We start from the raw sequence: 25,272 nt of genomic DNA on the forward strand, positions 1-25,272 counted from the left end.
AATAATTTAATTTAATATGAGAGTAGATATGTATAAATTCTTTAAAAGTTCTACCAATGTTATGTATGTATTTGGGAGTGTATGTACGTATGTATGTACAAGGTTGTTCAATAAGTTATGCGGTTCGATAAGAGAGCACATTGCTACTGTTATGATTGTCATTTCAATATGTCAATTTATTCTTTGTTTACAATCAATTTAGTATCGACGTGGCACACTATTTTCTACATTGGAAAAAATCAATCATCGCGCAGTGGAAGGTTTAAAAGCCATCAATTATTACAGTAGAAAGATGAGTTGCTGAATATAAACGTGGTCATACAAGACGATCCACGTCAAAGAAGTTCAAAAAAACCAACAAGCCCAGAAATTGCAGGATATCGTATTGGAAAATCGTTTAGTGACGTTGAGATTTAGTAGAAACCCTCATTGGTCAGTGTAAGCATAATTTTGACTGAAGTATTGGATTTCAGAAAGCTGTGTGCAAAATTGGTGGCACATTCGCTAACCATGGAGTAAAACACATTAAGAGCATTTTCGAAAGGATAGAGTGGATTTTGTGTGTCAACGGATGAGACATTGTTGAAACATTTTCGTTTAACAAATACAGTCTGCCAGTGCATCTATCACTTCTTCTCCCTCTATAGATGCACTAATACGCGGATTTCATTGCATTGCATACATACATATGTGCATATACATATATTTACATATTTGAGTTATGCATGCCAGTGGTGCCCTACTTTAGAGGTTTCTCCTGCATTTACCGCAAATGTAATTTTTCTGATAACCGTTTCATGAGTTGCTACCATCAGGTAAGTGCATTTCATCCACAGCGCGTCCCGCCAGTTAAATGCTTAGATCAGAATTATTGAGCACAGCTAGTGCTTAGAAACCAAAGTGCATGGCAGTCACCACTAAACGTGAAAGATGAATGAACAATAACAAGTATTGAATCATCGAACTTCGGACACAGAACTCTTTAACCCAGCGCATACTTTAGTAAAAAATAATTAGCGCAAATTCCTCAATTAATCACCTCGCATTCTTCGCCTTAAAAGAGCAGGGACGCTATGTATGTTATGTTAATGTTGTTAATTTTCAAGTCATACATAATTTGCAACTCTGACCATTTGATAACTTAGAGTGAAAAGTTGCTAAGTTCAGTTTTCCACATTAGACTTTCCGCCGCCAACCTTCGGCAGAGAGTGAATGTGTGTTCTCAGCTGCTGCAACGGCTTGAAAATGAAAGTTTTTTTAACCGTATTGTAACAAGTGATGAAAAATGGGACCTTTACAATAATCCTGTTCGCAAAGAGCAGAACCGATCCCTAGAGATGGCCTTCACCCCAAGAAGATTCTCCTGTTTATTTGGTGGGATATGGCCGGTATTGTTTATTAAGAACTTCTGGAACCAAACCTGACGATAACTGCTGATTATTATTCCCATCAGCTATCAAACCCGAATGAGGCACTTAACAAAAATCGACCGTCTTTAGTGGATAGACGCAAAGTTTTGTTTCACCACGACAACGCAAGACCTCATACCGCAAGGCAAACATTAGGCAAGCTGAACGAGCTCGGATGGGAGCTAATGCCGCATCCACCATACTCTCCGGATATTGCACCTTGTGATTATCACATTTCCCGTGGACTTCAATCCCATATGAGTAGCAAGAACTACTCCTCAATAGAAGCTATATAAAGGGATATCGAAGCGTATTTTGGCTCCAAGGACAAAAAATTGTTTGAGCAGGGAATTAAAAATTTGCCTAAGAGTTTGAAAGACATTGTAAATAATGAAGGAAAATATATTAATGATCAATAAATACTTTAAACATATTTTTTATTAATTTTAAAACCACCTTTAAAAAACGCACGAGCTTATAGCTCCTGGTGACGCTCAAGCATGCATGTCCTGCAGCTTATATGTGTGCGTGTCGGGTGACACACGAACTTGCTTCGTGTCACACATACTTGTTGTCGGCTTTTGCATGATGAAAATCAAAAATTTTAGATATTAGCGTCATGCACCCGACACGCACACGTATAAACTGCAGGACATGCATGCTTGGGCGTCAACAGGAGCTATTATGGACTGACCTGATACTTATATTCCCCTTACCAATTAGAACACTTTTGTGATGTTGTATGTTTGCATGGAAATATGCATCTGCACACATATGGTACATATATTTCCCTGGCACAAAGAGTCGTTATTAGAAAACGAATTGAATACTCTAGTGCGCAAGTGTTATGTTGGTTTTAAAAGTTACACCAATGTTGAAACCGTGAACTCACGGATAATTGCATTTGTCCAGCAATAGCAAATGTGTTGCTTTGTTTAACACAGTGCTAACATTTTAATAATTTCTGTACATACACACATATATTGCTATATTGTGAAGATGCCCCTGTTCTAAGCATTATGATGTCAAATAGCGATCTTATAAATAAGGCATATTTTACAAGAGAACACGTTGCGAATGCAACGAATGGTGTGAACGGGTGCATATACCTACTCTTGGAAAATGGAGCTGGTGATGGCTGACATCTAGAGGACAACGATATCCCAATACTTGTTGACAATGGTAAGGTAGTGACATCTAATTATTAACTTCTTAGACGCATGAGATATGCTGCATGAATGTGTATATCTGATAAGTATAATTAATTAATTTCTGTGGCACTTTCAAACTGTACTGTTGTCAATACGTATGTATGTATGTATCAGTTGCATCTTTAGCTGCCGAAAACTATGGTTTCACAGCTGTGAATGGCAAACTGCATTGACATTTCTGTTGAGTAAGATTTGGCAAGTCATCAAGAATCGTTTAACGCCAGAGCAACACTTCCAAATTGTGGAAATTTACTTTCAAAAAAATAAATCATGGAACAAAGTCGATTCGTAGTAGTTCTCCAATTCTCAAAAAATAAATGCCATTAAATTATATATCAAATTATAATAAAAAAATCATTACGACAATATTTCTGTTTTGTATTATCATTTCAAGTTCTCAAGCTCTTATGTACATTCTTAACAATCTTTATATACGAATACACTACTTGAATGTTGATACTTACATATATGTATACATAACTTGCAACAATTGATTGCACTGGGCTTTGAGTATATTTGGACTTCATTGAATTATAAATATTAATATGAACTAGAACCTCAAAAACAAAACAAATATGGGCTATGAGCTCGTTTACGCTGCTGCATTATGCCGGTTCTTACTGTGTTGATATAATGACGTGATCCAAACTCATAGGTATAACTGTGCTCAAAGCAGCTGATGCCTAAAATGAATGCAAATAAAATAAAATTCCTTCTCAATCTGTCAAAGAGTTGCGGAAGGGGCTGATCGTTGACACAATCAGGACAATTTGTCTGTCTTGGTTGCGGGAAGAAGGCAATGCAAAGTTTTCCTTTCCTTGTCGTAGAACATTTTATGGATAAAACTTCATACAATTTAATGGACTATTTGCACTATCCTTCTTTCAATAGGTTGCTTACATTTACTAGAGGCAACTATGTAGGAATACATAGTGTTAACATTTTGCATGTACTGACTGTTTGGTAATTCGATTTCTTCTAAAAATATAGCAGCAGAAAATTATGATGCTTTTTTTTTCTTGGCAACATATGTATGTTTAAATTTATTTATTAATATTTTAAAAGTGAAATACAAAACCTTTGCTTGAAGATTACAGTTAGTTTATTTTTTACAGAAAATTGTCATATTTGTATACCTAGATATACTTATAATATATAAGTATATATGTATGTAAGTAAAACACATCGTAAAAGACTATAAACATATGTATTCTCCAGCATGTCTGCCTTGTTCAATAGGTTAAACAAATCCAAACAACTGTATAATAATAAATAAAGTTTTTTGGAGAGGTGCGCTATTTATATATTTACATATGTACATGTTAGGGGTGCCCTTGACTGTAACTCAGTATAACTTAAATTTAACATTTTTCTTTTTTTATAAAACAGTTTTTCCTGCAAACCATGACGAATAAGTAACATATGCACATAACATGGAAACAGCTAATTCCTGCAAGATTTCCTGCTCGAACAGAAAAAAGTATGTTTAGTATCTGTAAATGCAAAAAGAAGCTTAAATAGCTAAACAAGATAACATTTAACAGGCCGACTTCAGTAGACGTAGTAGCTGTTGTCTTTGCGTAAATAGAATTTAGCGTCAATCGCCACGACAGAATTAAATTGTAGATAGCGAAATACCACCTAGGGGTCTGTCCTGAGGCAGTCCAATTTTATTTCTTTCGGTACAAAAAGAATACAAATGAAAAGCAAAGAATAAAAAATCACTGCACAAACAATTAAAAGTACGTGGCAGTTGTATTTTAGAATTTATGTTTCTTTTATTTGTACTTACTATACTATTGAAGAACTCAAAAAATACCATTTGTTTTATTATCGCGTCTTATTTTTTGTACATTTTCTTTTATAGTAAAAGGTAATGTCGTTCAAAGTTAAGTGGTTTTTTTTCAAGTGTGGTTTTTGGTAAAGATTTTTCACACACAAAGATTTTTCATTTAGGGGCCGCCACTGTGGGCTTAGCGCGTTGAAAGGGGCCACAGTATTATATAACAGGAGTTCGAGTAGACCTAGACTGGTCTTATAGTATCATCCCATCTTACTGTGACGGGTCTTGAGCAATTCTGTTTCCAAGACCTATCAGCTACTGAGGTGTGTTATGATGGGTAGAAGGTAATGGCTGAGGTTTGTGATTGCATCTGCTTATTTTCCTTACGATACCCTGGAAAGCCACCAGTGTCGTGAGGTTCTGTGAGCGGCGCAATCTGGGTCTTGTTCTCTGCTGCGATGCTAATGCCCAGCATACAATCTGGGACAGCAGCAAATGCAATGAGCGAGACTCTATCGTTTCCTCTTGCCTAAACATACACCACAAGGGCAACCAGCCGATGTTTATTACTGCTAGAAGGCAGGAGGTAATTGATCTCACCTTATCAAATTCAAAGCTTGGGTGCTCAATCAAGAACTGGAAAGTCCTTGCTGAATATTAAGTTTCAGTGTGGCGAGGAGGCACAAATGCCATTGCCCTCTAGAAACCCCAGAAAAACAGACTGGCAGAAGTTTAGGGGGACGTTGCGGGGGTTTGACGTGACGCCACCAAGGCTTCGGAAAGAACAAGGGGCCGAGTTGAATGTTTGAGTCAGCCTAACCAATTCGACCTCTCCTTGATCGGACTCCCCATTCCGTGGTGGAATCGAGAGCTCCAAGCATTGATGCGTGAGTCCAGAAAACTTCTAAACCGGACCCTCAAGATTAATCTTGTTGAGGACTGGGAGCGCTACCGTCATGTTCAGAAGAACTATCAGAAACTAATTCGGTAGTCGAAAAGGGCTTACTTTAGGGAATTCTGCGGCGGTATTGAATCTCTAAGTGACATGCCGAAATTGGTTAGAATTCTGAAAAGGGATCCAACCGCAAGGCTGGGGTCACTTAGGAAATCTAATGGCTCCTGGAGAAGCAAAGCGAGACATTCAGCTTGCTGATGGACTCTCACTTTCCAGGTAATCAGATAAGCATTGGCCGACAAAAGCCCTTAGCGAAAGAGACCGTTGTCAAAACTGTTACACGCATACTGCCTGCGGGCACTGGCTTATATACCACGCTCTTGGAGGATGGTGAGAGTCGCTTTCATCCCTAAGGTTGGGAGAGATGACTACACCAGCCCTAAAAGCAGTAGACCCATCAGCATGACCGCATTCATGCGGAAAAGTCTCGAACGGTTAAAGGAGTTGCATATGCGTCAGAAGTCGCTGAAGATTCTGCGAGTCGGCATTGCAAAACCTTGTTGATACGGTTGAGCAGGCCATCGGCAAGAGGGACTACGCTATGGGCATCTTTTTGGATATAAAAGGGGCTATTGATAATGCCACTTTCGACAGTATTTGCAGCTCTGCGAGCAGGGACCGGATCTTTTCCGACTACTTCAGGCACGGTATTAGATGCTCTGGTTGGTATACCACCACTTAGTGCTTTCATCCAAGGAGAGGCCTTGAAGGTCATCTGCTTGCTGAAACATAATGGGAACTGGTACAGCCCCTTCCCGGCATTGAACAACAGATAAGGCGTGGACTTCGATCCAACGATTCTCTCCATGCCCCTTGACTCCAAGCCATCAAGTGTGGTACTTGAAAAGCGATATAGTGTTGCCAGAGACTCAATTGTGGTCAAACTCATAAAATGAGTCCGGCAAACACTGTTTTCGCATTTTCACGGTTGGCTCCAGAACCAGCTCTGGGGTCAAACTGCACTTTGATCTTGGAATGCATTCATACTTCAGGGGTAGTCGAGTCCAGTAAATCCAAGCTGAACTATGTCGGTAGACATAATAGCCTAATGGTAAAACGTGACACGTGGATATTGTGTATAACGAGACCTCTGATTTCTTAGCTAGGATGCGCTCTGAGATCAATTTTTATGGCCCGGAGCCCATTCTGCCACTCCCTTCGGCAGCCATCAAAGCCACGGTTAGCAAATGGGTTACTACAGCCCACAAGCGAGCTTCACAGGCCGAGAAAGGCTGCAGATGGACTAAGCTGACCACCGGACCACTTTCTGTGCATCTGCCCCGCCTTGGCTGGAATCAGGTTTGAGATATTTGATGTACTGATGCGTTAAGAAGCGAGCACCTTGGCTCCTTGGCACTACACGATCTACTCAGATTTAAAGAAAACTAAAAGGGAGTCCGAGAGCAGTACAATGGACTTAATGTTGTCCGAGTGTTGTACTTACTAGTTGTCCCGACAAAAAAAAGATTTTTCATACACAAACATCCGAAGAAAAAAATTATATTTTGCTTGGTAATATCATCAGCTTTATAACTAAATATACATACATATGTGTGTATGTGCAAAAATTTATGTTGTTTTATAACCCAGCAAAACCAAACTTCTTAAATAAATGGCATGTAAAGTACATTTATTTTGTATTCGTATTTGTTAGTAGATGCTGTCTATTATGCAATCTGCATTGTAACTCTGCGGTGGCTATGGCCTCCTAGCTAGGACATGCCAATATTAAATATATCTACGTGTATCGAAAGCGTTGGCGGCCGTAGCCGAATGGGTTGGTGCGTGACTACCATTCGGAATTCACAGAGTGAATATAAGTTCGAATCTTGGTGAAACACCAAAATTAAAAAAAAAACTTTTTTCTAATAGCGGTCGCCCTTCGGCAGGCAATGGCAAACCTCCGAGTGTATTTCTGCCATGAAAAATCTCCTCATGAAAATATCTGCCGTTCGGAGTCGACTTGAAACTGTAGGTCCCTCCATTTGTGGAACAACATCAAGACGTACACCACAAATAGGAGGAGGAGCTCGGCCAAACACCCAAAAAGGGTGTATGTACATATATATCTCGAAAGCCTTGCGAATATAGTGGGCTCGGACTACTGGGATATACCAAGTGGTGCATTCGTGACCGGTCCCTGGTGCTGGTAAGTTGGTATAGGCAGGAATAATTGTAGCGAATTTTAGAAAACAATGTTCGAAAATAGTACAGTTTATCGCAAAGTCTTAGTCAAAAATTGTAAAACGGCTGGACTTTGACTTCAAAGCACTTTTACAAAACGTTAAAATATAATTGCAATTTCGAAACTACATAACAGAATACTCTTAATATATATTCGTATGCATATATGAAAATATGTATAACTGTATGCATATTTATATATGTATATGCATGTGGGCATACATTTTTTAATACAGACTAGAGAATCTTAATCATTTTAAATTGTCTTCGTTTTATACATTAAATAATACAATAATGGTGCACTAAAATTAAAAATATTCCTGTTAATCTAGCTTATAGCAACATAAATTTAATATTTACATTTTATTACATATTGAATCAAATAAAACCATGCTATTCTACAAAGATGTGTAAAGAACCAACATCGTGTTTTCTCTTTACCCGCTTTCCTCGCTTAATTTGAAATATTTAAATAATACTGCTCCCAGCACTTGAAATTCTTAGTGCATAGTGTAGATAAGGCTTTCAAATAAAGCTTCATTTAAAGAAGAAGAGAACCTTTAAATTTCGAACTATTTTGGAAATGAATAAACTTTTGATCATCTAAAGAGTAAAGAAGTTCGAATATATAGCAAATTGAAAGAAAATATATTGAAAAAGGAAGGATTGAGTCATCGTCATATTTCGCATTCGAATTCGGATATTCGGTGATTGAAGTACACCATGCCGTGCTCCAGATCTTCACTGAACCCGCTAACATCCATATAATCAGAGGCGGTGGAGTCATCATCGACCCACTTGTGTAAATAATAAGATATTTCCTTTCGCGCATATGTGAACGACGGACGTTGGTGTGGATCATTTTGCCAACAGCGATTCATTAAGTTATAAAACTCATGTCGTCCTTCCTTGGGTAGCTCTGGTCGAAGCCCACTAGGAACTCGTCGTATAACTTCTCGCCCTGATAGATGAGCATACGGTGTAGAACCTAAAAAGTTGTGTACGTGAGGTTATGTAAACTCTAGTTCTGTCACATCACAAAGTTTATTTAATATCTACCCAATGTTGCTATTTCCCAGAGGACAATGCCAAAAGCCCATACGTCAGTTTCCCGTGTAAAAATATGATACTGTAGTGCTTCCGGCGCCATCCACCGTATAGGTAACGCTGGCTTACGGCTAATTGTGTCATGACCATGGCCATGAGCATTCGGCTTCTTTTCATTGTCATCTTTTGTTGAAGTTAGGCTGCTCTCCTGTCCATTAAAGTTGTTGTTCCAATGGTTCATTATAAACCGGCTGCCGAAATCGAATTTATTTTTTTTCGTATTGCTACGCACAATTTCATTCACAGAGTTTTTCTCTTCCTCTTTCCTTCTGCGCTCAGAATCCAAGTCAAAAGACATACCGAAATCACATATTTTACAAATTCCATTATGATCAAGTAAGATATTGCGTGCAGCAAGATCCCGATGCACGATCTGGGGAAAAACCAAAATATATATTATTTGAAAACATGTGTATATAAATGTCCAAATCAATTACCCTCCTTTCGGCAATATACTCCATTCCACAAGCAATGTCTAATGCAAATCCCCCAAGCGTTCGCGGTGACAAAGGTGACAGGCTTCGGCCTCCTGGTACAGAAGCTGGTAAAATATTTGTAGCACTGCGAGCAGCACGCAGCAGTGAAAGCAACCGGCCTCGCATCGCGTACTCCATAATCAACATGTGCGGTTCTATGGTATAAATTTGTTTAATTTTTTTTCTAATACTCATCTTCAACAAATACGTTTCTAAATATAACAAGGCACATACCTATCTCTACACAGGCGCCAAGCAGTGTAACAACATTCTGATGCGAACCCAACTTTCGCATAATGTCTGCTTCCTCTTTCAAGCTGACTTGCGCACTACATTTCCGGATTGTCTTTACTGCTACAATTCGTGTGGCGCCAAAGTGACCGCTAAGGTCATCAGCCTCAGCTTTCCACACCTGACCGAAATTCCCCTCACCGAGCAGACTTTTCAGACGAATATTGTTACGATCAAATTCTTGGTCGCTGGTTACAGAGCTCTGTTCATCATAGCGGTTGTTGTGGTTAGCATCTCGTGACGTTGTCTTTCCATGCGAAACCATCGGCATATGGTGTGCCGAATGATGGTGGGATGTGTGAACAGTGTGGTGATCAGCATCGCAATCCTCTTCCTCGCTTTTGCTGCGGTATTTGGAATCAAGCTTCTTAACTGGACTTATAGGTTGCTGGTCGGTGATACATACATCGAAATCCTCTTCGTTTTTGGCACCACGCCTGGGTAGATATGAACGCACAAGGTAAAGAATAAGAGCAAAGAGGGGTATTATTCCAATACCCGCCAACACCATTGTGGCAATATTGACACGTCGCATCTCTAGTGACACCTTACTTTCATCTGTGACATAAGTATACTTAATATCTGCACCGCTTTCGCTTGGCGGTTCATTCCGAGTCGGGTTTTCTATTGGTGCTGCCTCTATAATACCGACAAAAGAAGGACGGCTAACTTTATTCATTTCAGTAGAGGTGTATTCTACTGCCCCGGAGGGGTTTTCAGCCCGAGGGTTCACAGTTGAACGCACCGAGGTCAACACAGTGGTGCCCAGTATTGAGACTGTTGTATCGGTGGTATCGGTGTCAAACAATGGATAAGGGTGGGAAGCCGTCTGATTGAGAAATATAACAAAATTTTCATCATTTTCTATCACTTGAGTAAGGCTTGGTCCAAGAGCGCGAAGCTTTTCAATGTCTTCCTTAATGATTGACTTGGTCTTTGCAGTAGTAGAGGAAGAGGAAATCAATGTAAATGGTGTGGTACTGATATATATTGGAGTCGTTTCTGAATACGCGGTTTCTATAGCTGTTGCCTTAGACGCGGGGGAAGTCGAAGTGGTTGAAGAAGTACGGATCGTAGTAGGATAGGCTCTATGAAAAGGTATTTTTACTGCCGCTGACTTTGATACAGTTTTCATCAACATACTTGGAGAGGAGGTAGTACTTTGAGTTTGATTATTGCTCAAAATATTAAGAGTAGTGCCAATGGAGCCTGTTTTATGTACTGTGGTAGATTCAACTGAACTAGTTAGTTTGGTCACTGATTCGTTAATAGAATCATCCGTTTGTGATGTTTCCTCTTCTTCACCGAACACTTTTATTATTAACGGAGTAGAGGAATCTGAAGACGTAGTAGATTGTATTTGAGCTATTTTGGATATAGCTTTTTTCTCCATATTTTTTTCACTTATTCCTTCTGATTCTAAAGTTCCACTGTCAGAGGTTTCCTTTTGTATAGTAGTAGTATTATCTTTTGTATTTAATAAAATCGCACTTCTGTTTTCGAGGGGATTAACAGATCCTAATGCGCTTGCACGAATTGGAAAGCGCCGAGTATTGACGTATCCCCGGTCTCGATATTTGTATCGTGAACGACTGCGTTCTACTGCTGATAAAGTTGGCGTGGATACCAGTGATGCAGGTGTGGTAGAACCTAACTGTGCGGCAGACACTTCCAATAACTTCGGATGATCTTCGCTAACTGAAGTGATTGTTAGACTAGCTGGCCTAATAGGTGGTAATTTTTGGCCAAAGTATAAATAGGGTTGAATATCATCTTCCTCAATGGAGCTGGGAGATACTGTTATCGATGATAAAAGTTTATTCCTAGGACGAAACTTCGCTCTTTTTGTTGCATCTGATATATGGTTTGAGGTGTCATTTTGATCCTTTGCCACGACAAATAAACCATGCGACGATTCATCCGTGAAAAGAATTTCGTTGTTATCCCTATCTAAAGCCTGTGCGCCCAAGCTGTTTCGGGATGCTGAACGAACAATTATCATGCTGCCTGTAGCAGTTGAGTTAATAACTGGCCAGGAAGTGCGCGAAAAGTTTGAGCACTGTCGCATGCAACTCGCCGTTGTACGGCGCGTAAAATTCTTTGTGCAATTTCGTATACAAATCGAACGTGGATCTGTGGGAGTCTTAGAGGTAGTCTCCAGCGATGCTACAGTAGCAGTTCGCCCTGTAGTTCCTACACGGGTACGAAAACTACCCCGATGCAATGCATTGCGTCGCGCTGCCAAAACGTTCATAAGCTTACGTTCTCTTTCCTTAGCGGAACTGTTTGGTGTGACGGAAGGTCGAGCAGGCCGGTAAGTTGTTGGAGTAATGCTTAGAAGATCTGCCGCATCTACAAGAAATTATGAAATGTTAGTATTAAGTAGTTTTTTCAAAATGAGAATAATAAAAAAATGCTAAGAAAACTTTCATTACGAATCAACTCACAAACATGAACACTTTTTAGAGATGTAAATAATTTATTATGCAATATGTTCTACGAAGATATACATATACACTACAGCCGACGACTACCACGGAAGTGCACGGGACACCTAATGATAGAAAAAGTTGTTTCTAATAGTGGGCACTCCTCGACAGGCAATAGCTAACCTTCGGGTGTATTTCAAGAGGAGCTTCGCCAAGCCCCCAACACATGGTGTAAGCACCAATTATATATGTCTATAATACAAACTCTTAATTAACTTAAATAAACCCATCCAAATATAAATACGAGTATAAATATTAAGTAGAGACCCCTAACTACGGAATCTACAATAAATAAAATTATCGCGAAATAATTGTGTAAGTTATAATGGTTGAAACTCAAAACATAGATGGTTACAGAAAATAAACACCAAGTCCTTTCAAAAGTCCGACGTTTATATAAGTTCTTGTATCCTTTGTTAAGTACTTTTTCAACCTTCCAATCCAATTTGAAGTGTTGTCCCACATATGGATATTTTGTTATGTCCACAGTGTATTTTGAACATGGGATCAACCGAATGATAGCCACGAACTATCCAAATTAACATTGGTGACAGTTGTAGCACTCACTCTACACTTTTATACTTATATAAGTATATATATATATATAAGTAAATAGTAGGAATTTTGATTTTTCCCAAACGTCCAATGACTGCAGCCAAATCATAAAATTCGTCCCACTATCGTAATCACGCCGACGTGCAGACTTCTTTATAAGGTTATAATATTATATATTACGAAATATATTAACATTCTCTGGATTAAATATCGGACGAATTGGTTAAGGCCATTTACTGAAAGCACCGTATAAAATCTGTAAATGCAAAAAGAAAAGAGCTGCCTTCCATACCATGCATTGCAATGTCTTTCAGGCTGAACTGGCCGCATGTAGGTCTTGCATCAGATTAAACACAGTTGATTTTTTTATACGAATTTCAAAAAATGTTAATATAAAATTGTATGCAAACTATCATTAACATTATCAATAAAACAAAACTCTTACCCTAATTAAGTTTTGTTATGTTGCAAAATATCCAGCTAAATTGACTATTAAAACAAAAAATGTCTTACTGAAATTTTTGAGAACTTGAGAACCGCATAGCAAATTTTTTACCAGCCGAACACTTATTAGCAAGAATTGAAAAGCGTTTCATCGCATTAGTTCTGCCTTTAAAATATATATGTATATGGATGGTAATTTCTCGTTCTGTAAAACGGTGAAATGAAAGGTTTTCAGCGAAAAAATGGAAAAACTTAAACTTTTCGCAGTGTTAACGAATCTTCTTGCTTCTCCGAAAATCATTATTACCGTCAGCTGGGAAGATTTTACAAGAAGGCTACTATCCCAAGTATCGAAGCCGAAGGTGTGTAAAGTGGAAAAAGCAAAATGGGATTGAAATGTTCGATAGATCTTCACAGTCGCCTGATGCCAGCCCTATTCACAATAATTAAGCAAAAACTCAAAGGAAAGTAAATATGGACAGTCAAACAGTTATCATTGAAGCCATTATAGGCAATGCTGATGACTATCCATTGTACTGAATATTTTGAGAATAAATAAATAATAAACATTATATGTCGAAAAGACAACAGTTGCGGAAAAGTACCGCACACGTATTTAATTGTGCATCAGTGTATATGCAATTACACATAAGTACTCGTACCTATCTTAGTTAGTTTAACCTGTAAGTGGGTTGGGCGCTAGGCAATTTTTCGCACACTTGAATGCCTCGTCTTAAATATTGGCTGGTTTTTTTCATTTACATACTTACATTTATATTTATGTATATTCTTTTTATGTATAATTATATTCTTTCAGGTTTCACTATTTTAATTCAAAATACAGTTCTTAACAACTACATGTGAAAAATTACATCATTTAAATGTCCACCAAGAGCACGTCGAAATATCGATGTTGAAGGTTGTTCAGCAACACTTTCGACATACCATATTATGGTGGTGTATATTATCTTTGCGATCGCAAAATAAATACCAGGTGTAAAATAAAAATAGTATTCTTAAGCATTCTATCAGCAAAAATCTCAAAACCGTGTTAAGCACCGATAAACAAATTTATTTATTTATCGTTATTTAGTCCATGAACACAAATTTCTTTCAGACTAGTACAATGAAAATCGAATAACTATCGAACATGACTTAAATACCTAAAAAACTCAAAATATACTGTTCGAAGATGAAAAATCTAGATGCATAGAACCCGAGATTTAACTAAATCCACTTATGGTTCGAGTAGTGTATCCCGAACACAATATAGAAAGACAAAGTGCTATAGGGTATATTGAAATTAATTATTTCCAAAAGAAAAGAGCAGTCAATACAACCATTGATGATGTTATAAACAAATGAAAGCGAGAGGACTAATCTTCTTACTTCCAAAGACATTAGGTTAATAATAGCAAGCAAGAGTGATATAATATATATAAAGGAATCGGTTCAACAAAGCTCAATGGCCGTAGGGCGTATTTAAGAAATATTTTTTGGATCCGTTCAATTCTGTTTGTTTCCAAATTAAAGAAGCGTTTTCCAAATTTGGGACGAAGGAAAGACGTATATAATAATTTATAGTAAGAATATAAGAGTCAGTGAATCTCGAACTATTGACTCACAGGCCCTAATACCGAGTAAGCTTTCGAAGTGATACGACTTAAATGACTATTAAATGAAAAGTTACTCGACAAAATAACGCCAAGATCTTTAATTGCATCCGAACTTTGCAGCAAAGAATGAGATATGTTGTAAGCCGTCGGCAAAATATTGTCAGTATTCGATTTGATGTTTAAAGAAAGCCGAGAGCCAATACCCCATTTGTTTCAAGGCGTCAATGTCATTTTGAAGCTCAAGTGCGCCACCTGGTTTCGAAATTTGGGAAAATTTTAATTTTAATTTCTTAAATCATCAGCATATGTCATAATTTTTGCGAAACGAAACCAGCTATTTACGCCATTTATAAATAAAACAAGTAATAGCAGTCCTAGTACAATCAATAACAATCATAAATGCCGTCAATTGGTATAGGCCAATTTATTTTATATAATGGAGTAAATATAGACAGGATCCACGGAAAAAAGTGCCTCAGGAACATAAAAATTTCTACCCGTTTTTTCTTTTTAGCGATATGAAGTCTAAAATAATATCAATATAAATGTAAGTATGTATCGGCTATATCATCCGAAAGCTCAAATTAAGCAAACATGTGCCCGGTTTCCAAGCGGGCATTGGCTAAACAAAGCGCTGATTTTTTAGGAAAAATTAAGAAGCTTTTGGAAGCAGCGATTCGATTCCATAGAATCAGGCTCAGGCTCATAATGCTTAGGTTAGATGGCAGCATCATATTAGCCAAACTTCGCAACTTCGCGATCAGTTTTGAATTGAAAAATTAGTTCACAAAATATAATTCTGCATTTAAGTTAAACCATTTTTTTAAATATCATTCTTGACAATTTCCGTGTGACATATATTTATTTATATTATAATTTAAGTAAAAGAAAACACTTTTTGCTACCATTTTTACCAAAACGGTATTTCATTTTTCCAATTTCAGGAAATCTTATCCGTCTAATAAATTATTATTAGTATCCTTCATTTTCTATAGCTATAGCTTTCAGGAAATTGCATAACATTTTCTTGCTTTTCTTTCCATACAGAATGTACCGCAGAACTGCCTCAATTGCAATGAGCCTTGCTTACATTATCCTTCATTTTCTATAGCTATAGCTTTCAGGAAATTGCATAACATTTTCTTGCTTTTCTTTCCATACAGAATGTACCGCAGAACTGCCTCAATTGCAATGAGCCTTGCTACACAAAATACATAGCTATTTCCTTGACGTTTAAATCCCTTTACCGTACATATTGTTTATTTTTCTCTATATGGTATTTACCGTTCAGTTATGGTTTGATCTTAAATCCCCTTAAATTCAATCAAAATAGGATTGTCTACTTTAGTGTTCTCAAAGATTTCCAATAATTAGATTATTTTGCGAATTACACATGAGCACTTCAGTGAAGCTATGCATTAATACTTTGAATATCAGTTATTGGATGTCTGGTAATAAGTAAAAACATCAAAAACCATTTTTTGATTACCTGATAAGTGGTTATAGAAGCGGTAATGGGAGCAGAGCATGCCTAAAATTTTGCTGGGGACTCGACATACCTGATTTATAATATTGCATATTCGGCCCGGCCGCCGTATCCGAATGGGTTGGTGCGTGATTACCATTCGGAATTCACAGAGAGAACGTTGGTTCGAATCTCGGTTGAACACCAAAATTAAGACAAACATTTTTCTAATATCGGTCGCCCCTCGGCAGGCAATGGCAAACCTCCGAGTGCATTTCTGCCATGAAAAATCTCCTCATAAAAATATTAGCCGTTCGGAGTCGGCTTGAAACTGTAGGTCCCTCCATTTGTGGAACAACATCAAGACGCACACCACAAATAGGAGGAGGAGCTCGGCCAAACACCCAAAGAGGGTGTACGCGCCAATTATTAAAAATTCAACCGTTTTTCGCGTTGTGATGAACTTTACGGAGAATGGCTAAGCCGATTTTAACCAAACTTTGCCACATTGAAGAAACACATGTGGAGAAGGTTTGTGTTTTGAAATTTTAAGAATCGGATACCAGGATCTCGAGATATAGGCCAAAACGTGGACCCGGGTAACCCTAGGATGTGTTTGTACAATATGGATATCAAATGGAAGCTGTTGGTGAATGCTTAAGTACAGAGTATTTTTCATGCCGCTCCGTGACTGGGGTCTCGAGATATAGGCCAAAACGTGGACCCGGGTAACCTATGGTTGTGTATGTACAATATGGGTATCAAATGAAAGCTGTTGATAAGTGCTTTAATACGGGGTAATTTTCATACCTATTGATGACTAGGGTCTCGAAATATATGCCAAAACGTGGACCCTCCGTGTCTTTGCACCGAATTAAACCAAACTTACACACATTGTTAAGTAAGTATTGAAAATGGGTTTCGTAAAGTTTGGTTGTAATTCGGAACACCGGCAACGCGTACAGCGTTCTTTTGAACCAGCCATAATGTCGTTTACTTTTTTAACGCTTGGGACGGAACTGAACTGTCAAATTGACAGTGTGAGTTACAATGTGTCAATATTTCTTTCTGATTTGGATGCCATAAGAAAAAAACGTAAGTGCAACATGTAAAAATTGTTTGTGAATTTTTTTGGAGTGGATTTTGGAACAGTGAATAATTTCTTACGAAATTTGAGAATTTAATGTGAAATCCGAATGTTCAAATGAAATTATGTTTTGTGGATTTATTTTTTCGGTTCATATGCGATAAGCTACGATACACCATGAGTAAAAAAAATGAAAAAAACAAAAGAAAAGATGCAGAAGAAGAGCACGAAAAATGCGTAACTTTGATGAAAAAATTAATAGTCTTATCATGCAAATTGTCAACAATTTTCAGAAGAAAAGAGATGATTTAAGAAAATCACAACAAAATAAAATAATCCTGACCATGTGGACTTGGGCTTTTAAACACATATGCATCGAAAATATAATCCACAAAATTGAAAAAACATGTTTTAAAATCTCAGAATACCATAATTACAATCATGTTTATTACAGTACAAATGCCAAGACAATCACGTAATCATATTGGTCGTTCGACAAATAATAATAGGCGCATGAGAAATGCCCGGAATAACGCGACATCAGAAGAACGTCAAGAACAAAATGAAGTAGTCAAACGATTGATGAATAATGTTATCCAAGCAACTATTTTATTTGGCAAATTCAAGAATGAAGACGTTCTAATACCAAGAATTCCAATGATTCCACCTGAATTGCCATTTAAATTTAAGCGTTTGCAACTGCCCATTCGTTTAGCATTTGCAATAACTATCAATAAATCACAAGGACAAACTTTAGAAATATGCGGGATGAATTTAGAAGAACCAGTATTCACCCATGGTCAACTATACGTTGGCTGTTCACGTGTTGGGAAGCCAACAACATTATATATTTACTCAAAAACAAATAGAAAAACAAAAAATATTGTTTATGCCAAAGCGCTTGAATAAAGAATAAAAAAATAAATAATATGAAAACCATATCTTTTCTGTTCTAAACCATATCTATTCTATTTTAGTGTGCCCAGCGAAGCGGGCCGGGTTTGCTAGTTATATATATAATATATATATATATTCGGCCCGCACACCATTGCGGTTATTCTTTATTTTTCAATGGGTGGTACTTTTCCAAAGCAATGTGTACATTTTGTTTAATACTTGAAACTGCTTTCTTTTCGCTACCACGTACATGCCTTTGGTAACTTTCTATGTGTTTGTTTTGGTCCATATTTTCCCCCTTTTCGTGAAGAGCATTTCACTTGTCAACCTCTGCGAGTCTCATGATCTTTGACTTTGTTTTGCTGTTTGCTTTTATCTTTCCTTTGACCGAGACTACAGGCTTTCCTATTCATCAACATTTTTATTGCCCAAAACGTGTTTCCGTTTTCGTAAGTAATGAACGTTTTGTTTATATTGTTGAGAAGCTGGTCAAACTGGTGAGAGCTCATTAAGCTTTTGACGGAGTTAAAGTATCCGCTCTTATACATGTATGCACAGATGTATGTACTTAATTATAATTAAGGAATTATTTTTCCTATGAAAGTACAAATTGAGTTTTCGGTAAGTTGAGTGATTTAACCCTGCCTACCCAATGTTAGCCGTATCGACTACTAACTCAAACGTATAAAAAACATAATTGGCTATGCAGGATTCATCCCAAGGGGAGATTTTTCAAATTCTAAGTTCAAAAATGTAGTCGTATTTCAAAAATACTTGTTTACGATAAATTAATGAAAATAATGAACAAAAGAATATAAAAGGGATAACAGTTCAAGCGACTTTTCCCGATTTTTGTGCTAACCGGTGTCAGTTGGGCACCCCCAAGCCAAGTCCGCATAAAAATATTCATATACTCTTATATATTATGTAAACAAAAACTCGCTTGTGCGCACAATAATTTTATATATCATATTATAGGTATGTGTTTATATAGATAAGCATGTACTTACCTACGTCAATGCTCGAAAATCCTTCTGAGACATTATCGTTACTTTCTAAGTCGACAGAAATTCGCGATGGTGTCGTCTCTGCTAAAGTTAATGGATCTAATATTAACAAGAAGTTAGGAGATGTTGTTGGTGTTATTGGCGGAGAAATAGTGGAAGAAAGAAACGTCGCAGCTTCCATTTGCAATGTCGATGCAAATCCCGATTCTGCAACTTTTTCTTCATTTTCGACCTTTAAATTTACTGCTGATTTCTCTTTGGTATCACGCTGCTTCAGCCCTTGTTGCGTACTGCTGTCGTTTGCAACATTTGTAGCACCGACAATTTTCTCAGCTTGCGGTTTTCGTTTCGAACTATCATATTCAGCATCCACCACACTACTATTGCTACCGTTGTATTGCTGTGAAATTGCTAAGTTTCTGCCATTGCTACTGCGGAATACCATCAATAAAAGCACCACCACTAACAGCTCAACTGCGTACCCTCGCCATTGGCTTTTCATCATCACCAGGTATTAGTGGTGCGAATATTACTCGGGACTTCTGCTTATATTGCTATGAGCTTTATTTACGTTATATGTTCTGCACTCTCTGGTTGATTTGTGTATGTCGTTCGATTGATTAAACTTCTACGACTTTAACTCCTTCACACTTTACTAGCGAGAGGCATGGGTAAGTGCAAAAGCCGTTATAATTTAAGTCCCGTAAAAGACCTTTCACTAATTGATGGTAATACAGTGAACGTTTTTGAGTCATTGGAACCTGCAAAGTATAGTTATTTAGTATACTCGTTTCTGTAGATATTAAATTTTTATATGAGTGAAAGTCAAGTAATTTGAAATAGCAAACCAATAAACATAATTCAGTTGCCATGATTTATTTTCCTGACTTACTTCTTTTACGAAATTAGTATTTTAACACTTAATAATTATGTTTTGAGTGTTATTTTTAATTTATTTAGTTTAACAAGTAAGAGTTTATGTAAGTAATCCAATTAAATTTATATTTGATTGAGTTATGCGTAGTTTTTCGTTTTTATAAATAGATAGTATACATAGTTTTCAAAATTTATATCTTATACATGTGCGAATTATTTTCATAATTACATTGCGAAATTATACATTTTGTTGTACTAAAAAAGTAGATATGAGATATCTTATTATATTATAATATCATTGTGCTCGAATAGAACCATTAGCTCTCATTTTCGAAATATTTTAGATTACATTTAGAGGCTTCAAGTCTCCAAGAAGGCAACTTTGTACTGATTTTTTGAACTGACTGCTTTCACATAATTCCAAGACACAAGGTTGCTTGGCATATTTAGAGCAGTTCCTACATAGACATACATTTTTAAAATTTACAACAAATATATGAGTGAAAAATTTACGTTGTGAATAAAGGCACCAACGAAAAAGCGTCGGAGTCAAATAATATTCTATATACTTTGCCTACGGTATTAACCATCTGATTGTTGCAAGTGAGAGTTCGCTTAAATATAGCACCAAGATTTCTTACAGAGTCAATGCAACCTATTGCAGAGTTATTTAAGGTTACTTTGCCAAAGGGGTCAAGTCTGAAATACTTGTTGTAAATGACAATACACTGTGATTTACTCGGGTTAAGAACTAGACCGATATTATAAGCCCACTCATTCACAGACCGTTAAGATTCAATTGAAAGCCATCGGTATAGACTTGAATATCACAGTGATTAAGTATAGTATCTCAAGATACGACTTGACTTAATTAATGCCGAAGACGAGAAATTGAAAAATGTTTTCAACTTTAAACATAATAGATCATGTTCAAGAATGTGGTCTAATTTGAATGTCCAATGCCTCGGAAAACAGAACTGACCCAGAAAAATGATCAGTACACTGATTGTACTTGAATTCGAGATTAGCAAAATTTAATTAATTAATACGTAAATAAATACACTAAAATAGTGCCCCTAACTAAAAAAAATGATGCTACCGTACTTTGATTTTTGTTTTTTTTTTCGCATAAAACAATTATTTATCTAGTTAAATCTAAGAATAAGGAGCCGAGAGTGTAGTCTTAAATATTCAACTCCTCTTCTACTTCTTTTTGCTTTGAAATATTTTTGCTTTGAAAATATTGCAATTCGTTTTCGATACAGCAAACTAACGTTGCCTCAAAAATGTATGCATAACTAATTAGTTATTTGTTCGTTACCACGATTTGATCGGAGTAAAGTATGTAAATATGCGCATAATTATTTGCGGATTTATTTTCTAATTAAACAGTTAAATGTGTATGTTTGCACGCTTGAAGGTAAATGTGAAATAAGGGTTTTCAGCTTAAGTTCACTTTGAGTAGTCAACTGGTTAATACTTACATACATTTATAAACTCGTACAAATTATGACACAAGGTTCAAATACCAAAATAAAGCGTGCAATTAAAAAATGTGTATGAAAGTTTTATCAATCCAGGTGCATACATGGAAAAGCAAAAAAGCCCACATAGTTAAGACATATTGGTACATACCACGACAAACAATGTTCAAATGTGGAAAGGCATACTTACATATATGTACTTGTGATTACTCGTATGAGACATACCTGCGTGCATAAATAATTAAACGCTATTACGCATTCAAGCGACGTCAACAATGGGCAAGAATTGAGAAAGAGGCAACTGCTGACGGCCAGTACGTGGAACAAGCCAAGTTTTCTGCGATGTTTACTATTGTTATATAGTACTTGAACAAGCGCCAATAAATTTTTACATCATTAAATATATATGTATGTAACTCGTATGTATGTATGTACACATATTGCGCACACTCTTTGTTTTCAATGGAACTTTTCCAACCGTGAAGGTTCTTAATTGTTTTTTTTTTTTTTGTTTTTTGTCAGACACCTCCAAATTGATTTTAGTGTGCCTACTGAATTTTTTTTTAATTTCCCCCAAATTGAAGGCAAGGATAAATTGCCAAAAGCTTCGAAAAGCAGACAGAATACCGCTGGAACACCACCACCACCACTACTTGGGATAATGTGAGTATGTGGATATGGTACTTCTGTCGACAGTCGTAACTTTTACGTAGACAGAGGTTTTAATATGCTTTGAAGGGCCATTTTCGACTTATGTTACCCTGCTAGCCATTTGAATGTTGGGGCGATGAGGTAATGATATCAACTGTCTACCCTTTCTTGATTTCAGCTTTCATGTTTCCGGGCAACCAAAAGTAATTACCGCGGATTATAACTAGTTCAAATAATAGAGGTCTAGAGCGAACTTTCAGAGAGAATCGTAGGTTACTATTTATGCAGTTATGTATGAAAATTTATAACAAATCCCGGCACATATAAGTTGGTTTCATCCAGACCAATAAATTTAAAACTAACGACAAATATCTGCTGTGGAACTTAAGCCAGAATCATATCTTAAATGCCCCAAAATCGACAAATTCCGAGGCATACTGCGATGAGATTTACTGGCAGAATTCTCTATGCGTACAATGAAGGACTTAAGTCTACATATAATTATATATATATATATATATAAATATATATATAATTGGCGCGTACACCCTTTTTGGGTGTTTGGCCGAGCTCCTCCTCCTATTTGTGGTGTGCGTCTTGATGTTGTTCCACAAATAGAGGGACCTACAGGGACCTGCCGATTCCGAACGGCAGATACTTTATATGAGGAGCTTTTTCGTGGCAGAAATACACTCGGAGGTTTGAAATTACCTGCCGAGGGGCGACCGCTATTAGAAAAATGTTTTTCTTAATTTTGGTGTTTCACCGAGATCGGTCTACATAGAGCAGTATATTTTCTTATCCCCCAGGATGTAGTTTTTTTCGGAATTCATATTTATCTATACTAATATTATAAAGAGGAAAACTTTGTTTGTTTGTTTGGTTGTAATGAATAGGTTCAAAAACTACTGGACCGATTGTAAAAATTCTTTCACCATTCGAAAGCTACATTATCCACGAGTAACATAGATTATATTTTATTTTGGACAAAAATAGGGTTCCGTAAGATATTTGGATTTTTCGGACACAAACTGAAAAAATCTTATAAAATAAAGTCAACTTTTTGTGTGTGTTCGCTAACCGGCCGTGTCTTTGAACCGAATTAAACCAAACTTACACACATTGTTAAGAAGGTACTGAAGATGGTTTCCGTATAGTTTGGATACCTATTGGTGGATAGGGTCAAAACGTGAACCCGGGTAACCTTCGGACGTGTATGTACAATATGGGTATCAAATGGAAGCTGTTGGTGAATGCTTTAGTTCAGAGTATTTTTCATGCCGCTCCGTGACTAGGGTCTCGAGATAGAGACCAAAACGTGGAGCCTAGAATGTGTTTGTACAATATGGATATCAAATTGAAGCTGTTGGTGAATGCCTTAGTTCAGAGTATTTTTCATGCCGCTACGTGACTGGGGTCTCGAGATATAGGTCAAAACGTGGACCCGGGTAACCTTTGGTTGTGTATGTACAATATGGGTATCAAATGAAAGCTGTTGATAAGTGCTTTAATATGGGGTAATTTTCATACCTATTGATGACTAGGGTCTCGAAATATATGCCAAAACGTGGACCCGCCGTGTCTGTAAACCAAATTAAACCAAACTTACACACATTGTTAAGGAGGTATTGAAGATGGTTTTCGTATAGTTTGGATACCTATTGGTAGATAGGGTCTCGAGATATAGGTCAAAACGTGGATCGGGGTACCCTTCGAATGTGTATGTACAATATGGGTATCAAATGGAAGCTGTTGGTGAATGCTTTAGTTCAGAGTATTTCCATCCGCTCCGTGACTAGGGTCTCGAGATAGAGACCAAAACATAGACCCTAGAATGTGTTTGTACAATATGGATATCAAATGAAAGCTGTTGATAAGTGCTTTAATACGGGGCAATTTTCATACCTATTGATGACTAGGGTCTCGAAATATATGCCAAAACGTGGACCCGCCGTGTCTTTAAACCAAATTAAACCAAACTTACACACATTGTTAAGTAGGTATTGAAGATGGTTTCCGTATGGCTTGAATACCTATTGGTAGATAGGGTCTCGAGATATAGGTCAAAACGTGGACCCGGGTAACCTTCGGACGTGTATGTACAATATGGGTATCAAATGGAAGCTGTTGGTGAATGCTTTAGTTCAGAGTATTTTTCATGCCGCTCCGTGACTAGGGTCTCGAGATAGAGACCAAAACGTGGACCCTAGAATGTGTTTGTACAATATGGATATCAAATTGAAGCTGTTGGTGAATGCTTTAGTACAGAGTATTTTTCATGCCGCTCCGTGACTGGGGTCTCGAGATATAGGTCAAATTGACAGTGTGAGTTACAATGTGTCAATATTTCTTTCTGATTTGGATGCCATAAGGAGAAGACGTAAGTGCAAAGTGTAAAAATTTTTTGTGAATTTTTTTGGAGTGGATTTTGGAACAGTGAATAATTTCTTACGAGATTTGAGAATTTAATGTGAAATCCGAATGTTCAAATGAAATTATGTGTTCGTGGAAAAAAAAATTTTTTCGTTTTTTTTTTTTTGAAAAATATAAATGGATAATGGTTAAAAAAGCTCCAATGCTTAATAAAACATATAAATTGAAACGAAAAATTCATGGATGATCAGGAAAAAAGACGATTGTTTCTTTGAAATTGATTTAAAATCAATCTTCTTTTTTCCTGATTTTCAATTTATATTTTATATTTACTCAAAAACAAATAGAAAAACAAAAAATATTGTTTATGCCAAAGCGCTTGAATAAAGAATAAAGAAATAAATAATATGAAAACCATATATTTTCTGTTCTAAACCATATCTATTCTATTTTAGTGTGCCCAGCGAAGCGGGCCGGGTTTGCTAGTTATTTATAAATTTACAAAAACTAAATTCTTTCACTCGCTTTATAACAAAAAATTAACAAAACAATAAAAAAAGCGAAATGGCAAAAGAATACATAAATCGATCAGCTTTGGTTCACTTAAGCAAAGCAAACATTAAAAAAATAGCTGTAAAGTACGTTATTCGAAACTTTCAATTGGTAATTCCAAAATCTCAATTAATATATCGTTTTTGCTATTACCTACATACTACTACTATTACATACACACATACCCGTGATAATTGGTATGAATTAGGATGTAAAGAAAAAGCAAACCGGTCGCCTAAAGGAACTATCCAGAAGAGATTTAAGGCCCATTTTAAGGGAAATTGACCAAAATCCGAGAATTAGTGCTCAGAAATCGGTCCAACATATCGTCGAGACATCCGGAGAAAGTGTTCATCCAAG

The 25,272-nt window shown here is 36.8% G+C and overlaps 1 protein-coding gene across 3 annotated transcripts in view; it reads right to left on the bottom strand.

The window, feature by feature from the left end:
- Positions 1 to 3,699: 3,699 nt before the first annotated feature.
- Positions 3,700 to 25,272, bottom strand: part of LOC129243065 (serine-rich adhesin for platelets) — a 28,968-nt gene continuing 7,395 nt past the window's right edge. For all 3 annotated transcript variants that reach the window (XM_054880157.1, XM_054880156.1, XM_054880155.1), the window contains 5 exons: positions 18,980 to 19,737; positions 9,360 to 11,768; positions 9,087 to 9,280; positions 8,602 to 9,022; positions 3,700 to 8,530 (listed from right to left, as the gene is read on the bottom strand). In XM_054880157.1, coding sequence (XP_054736132.1) covers positions 8,220 to 8,530; positions 8,602 to 9,022; positions 9,087 to 9,280; positions 9,360 to 11,768; positions 18,980 to 19,481 — 3,837 coding nt within the window. In that variant the 5' untranslated portion in view covers positions 19,482 to 19,737 and the 3' untranslated portion in view covers positions 3,700 to 8,219. The remainder of the gene's footprint in view (positions 8,531 to 8,601; positions 9,023 to 9,086; positions 9,281 to 9,359; positions 11,769 to 18,979; positions 19,738 to 25,272) is intronic.

This window comes from Anastrepha obliqua, chromosome 3 (genome assembly GCF_027943255.1).
Source record: "Anastrepha obliqua isolate idAnaObli1 chromosome 3, idAnaObli1_1.0, whole genome shotgun sequence".
Taxonomy (NCBI): Eukaryota; Metazoa; Arthropoda; class Insecta; order Diptera; family Tephritidae; genus Anastrepha; species Anastrepha obliqua.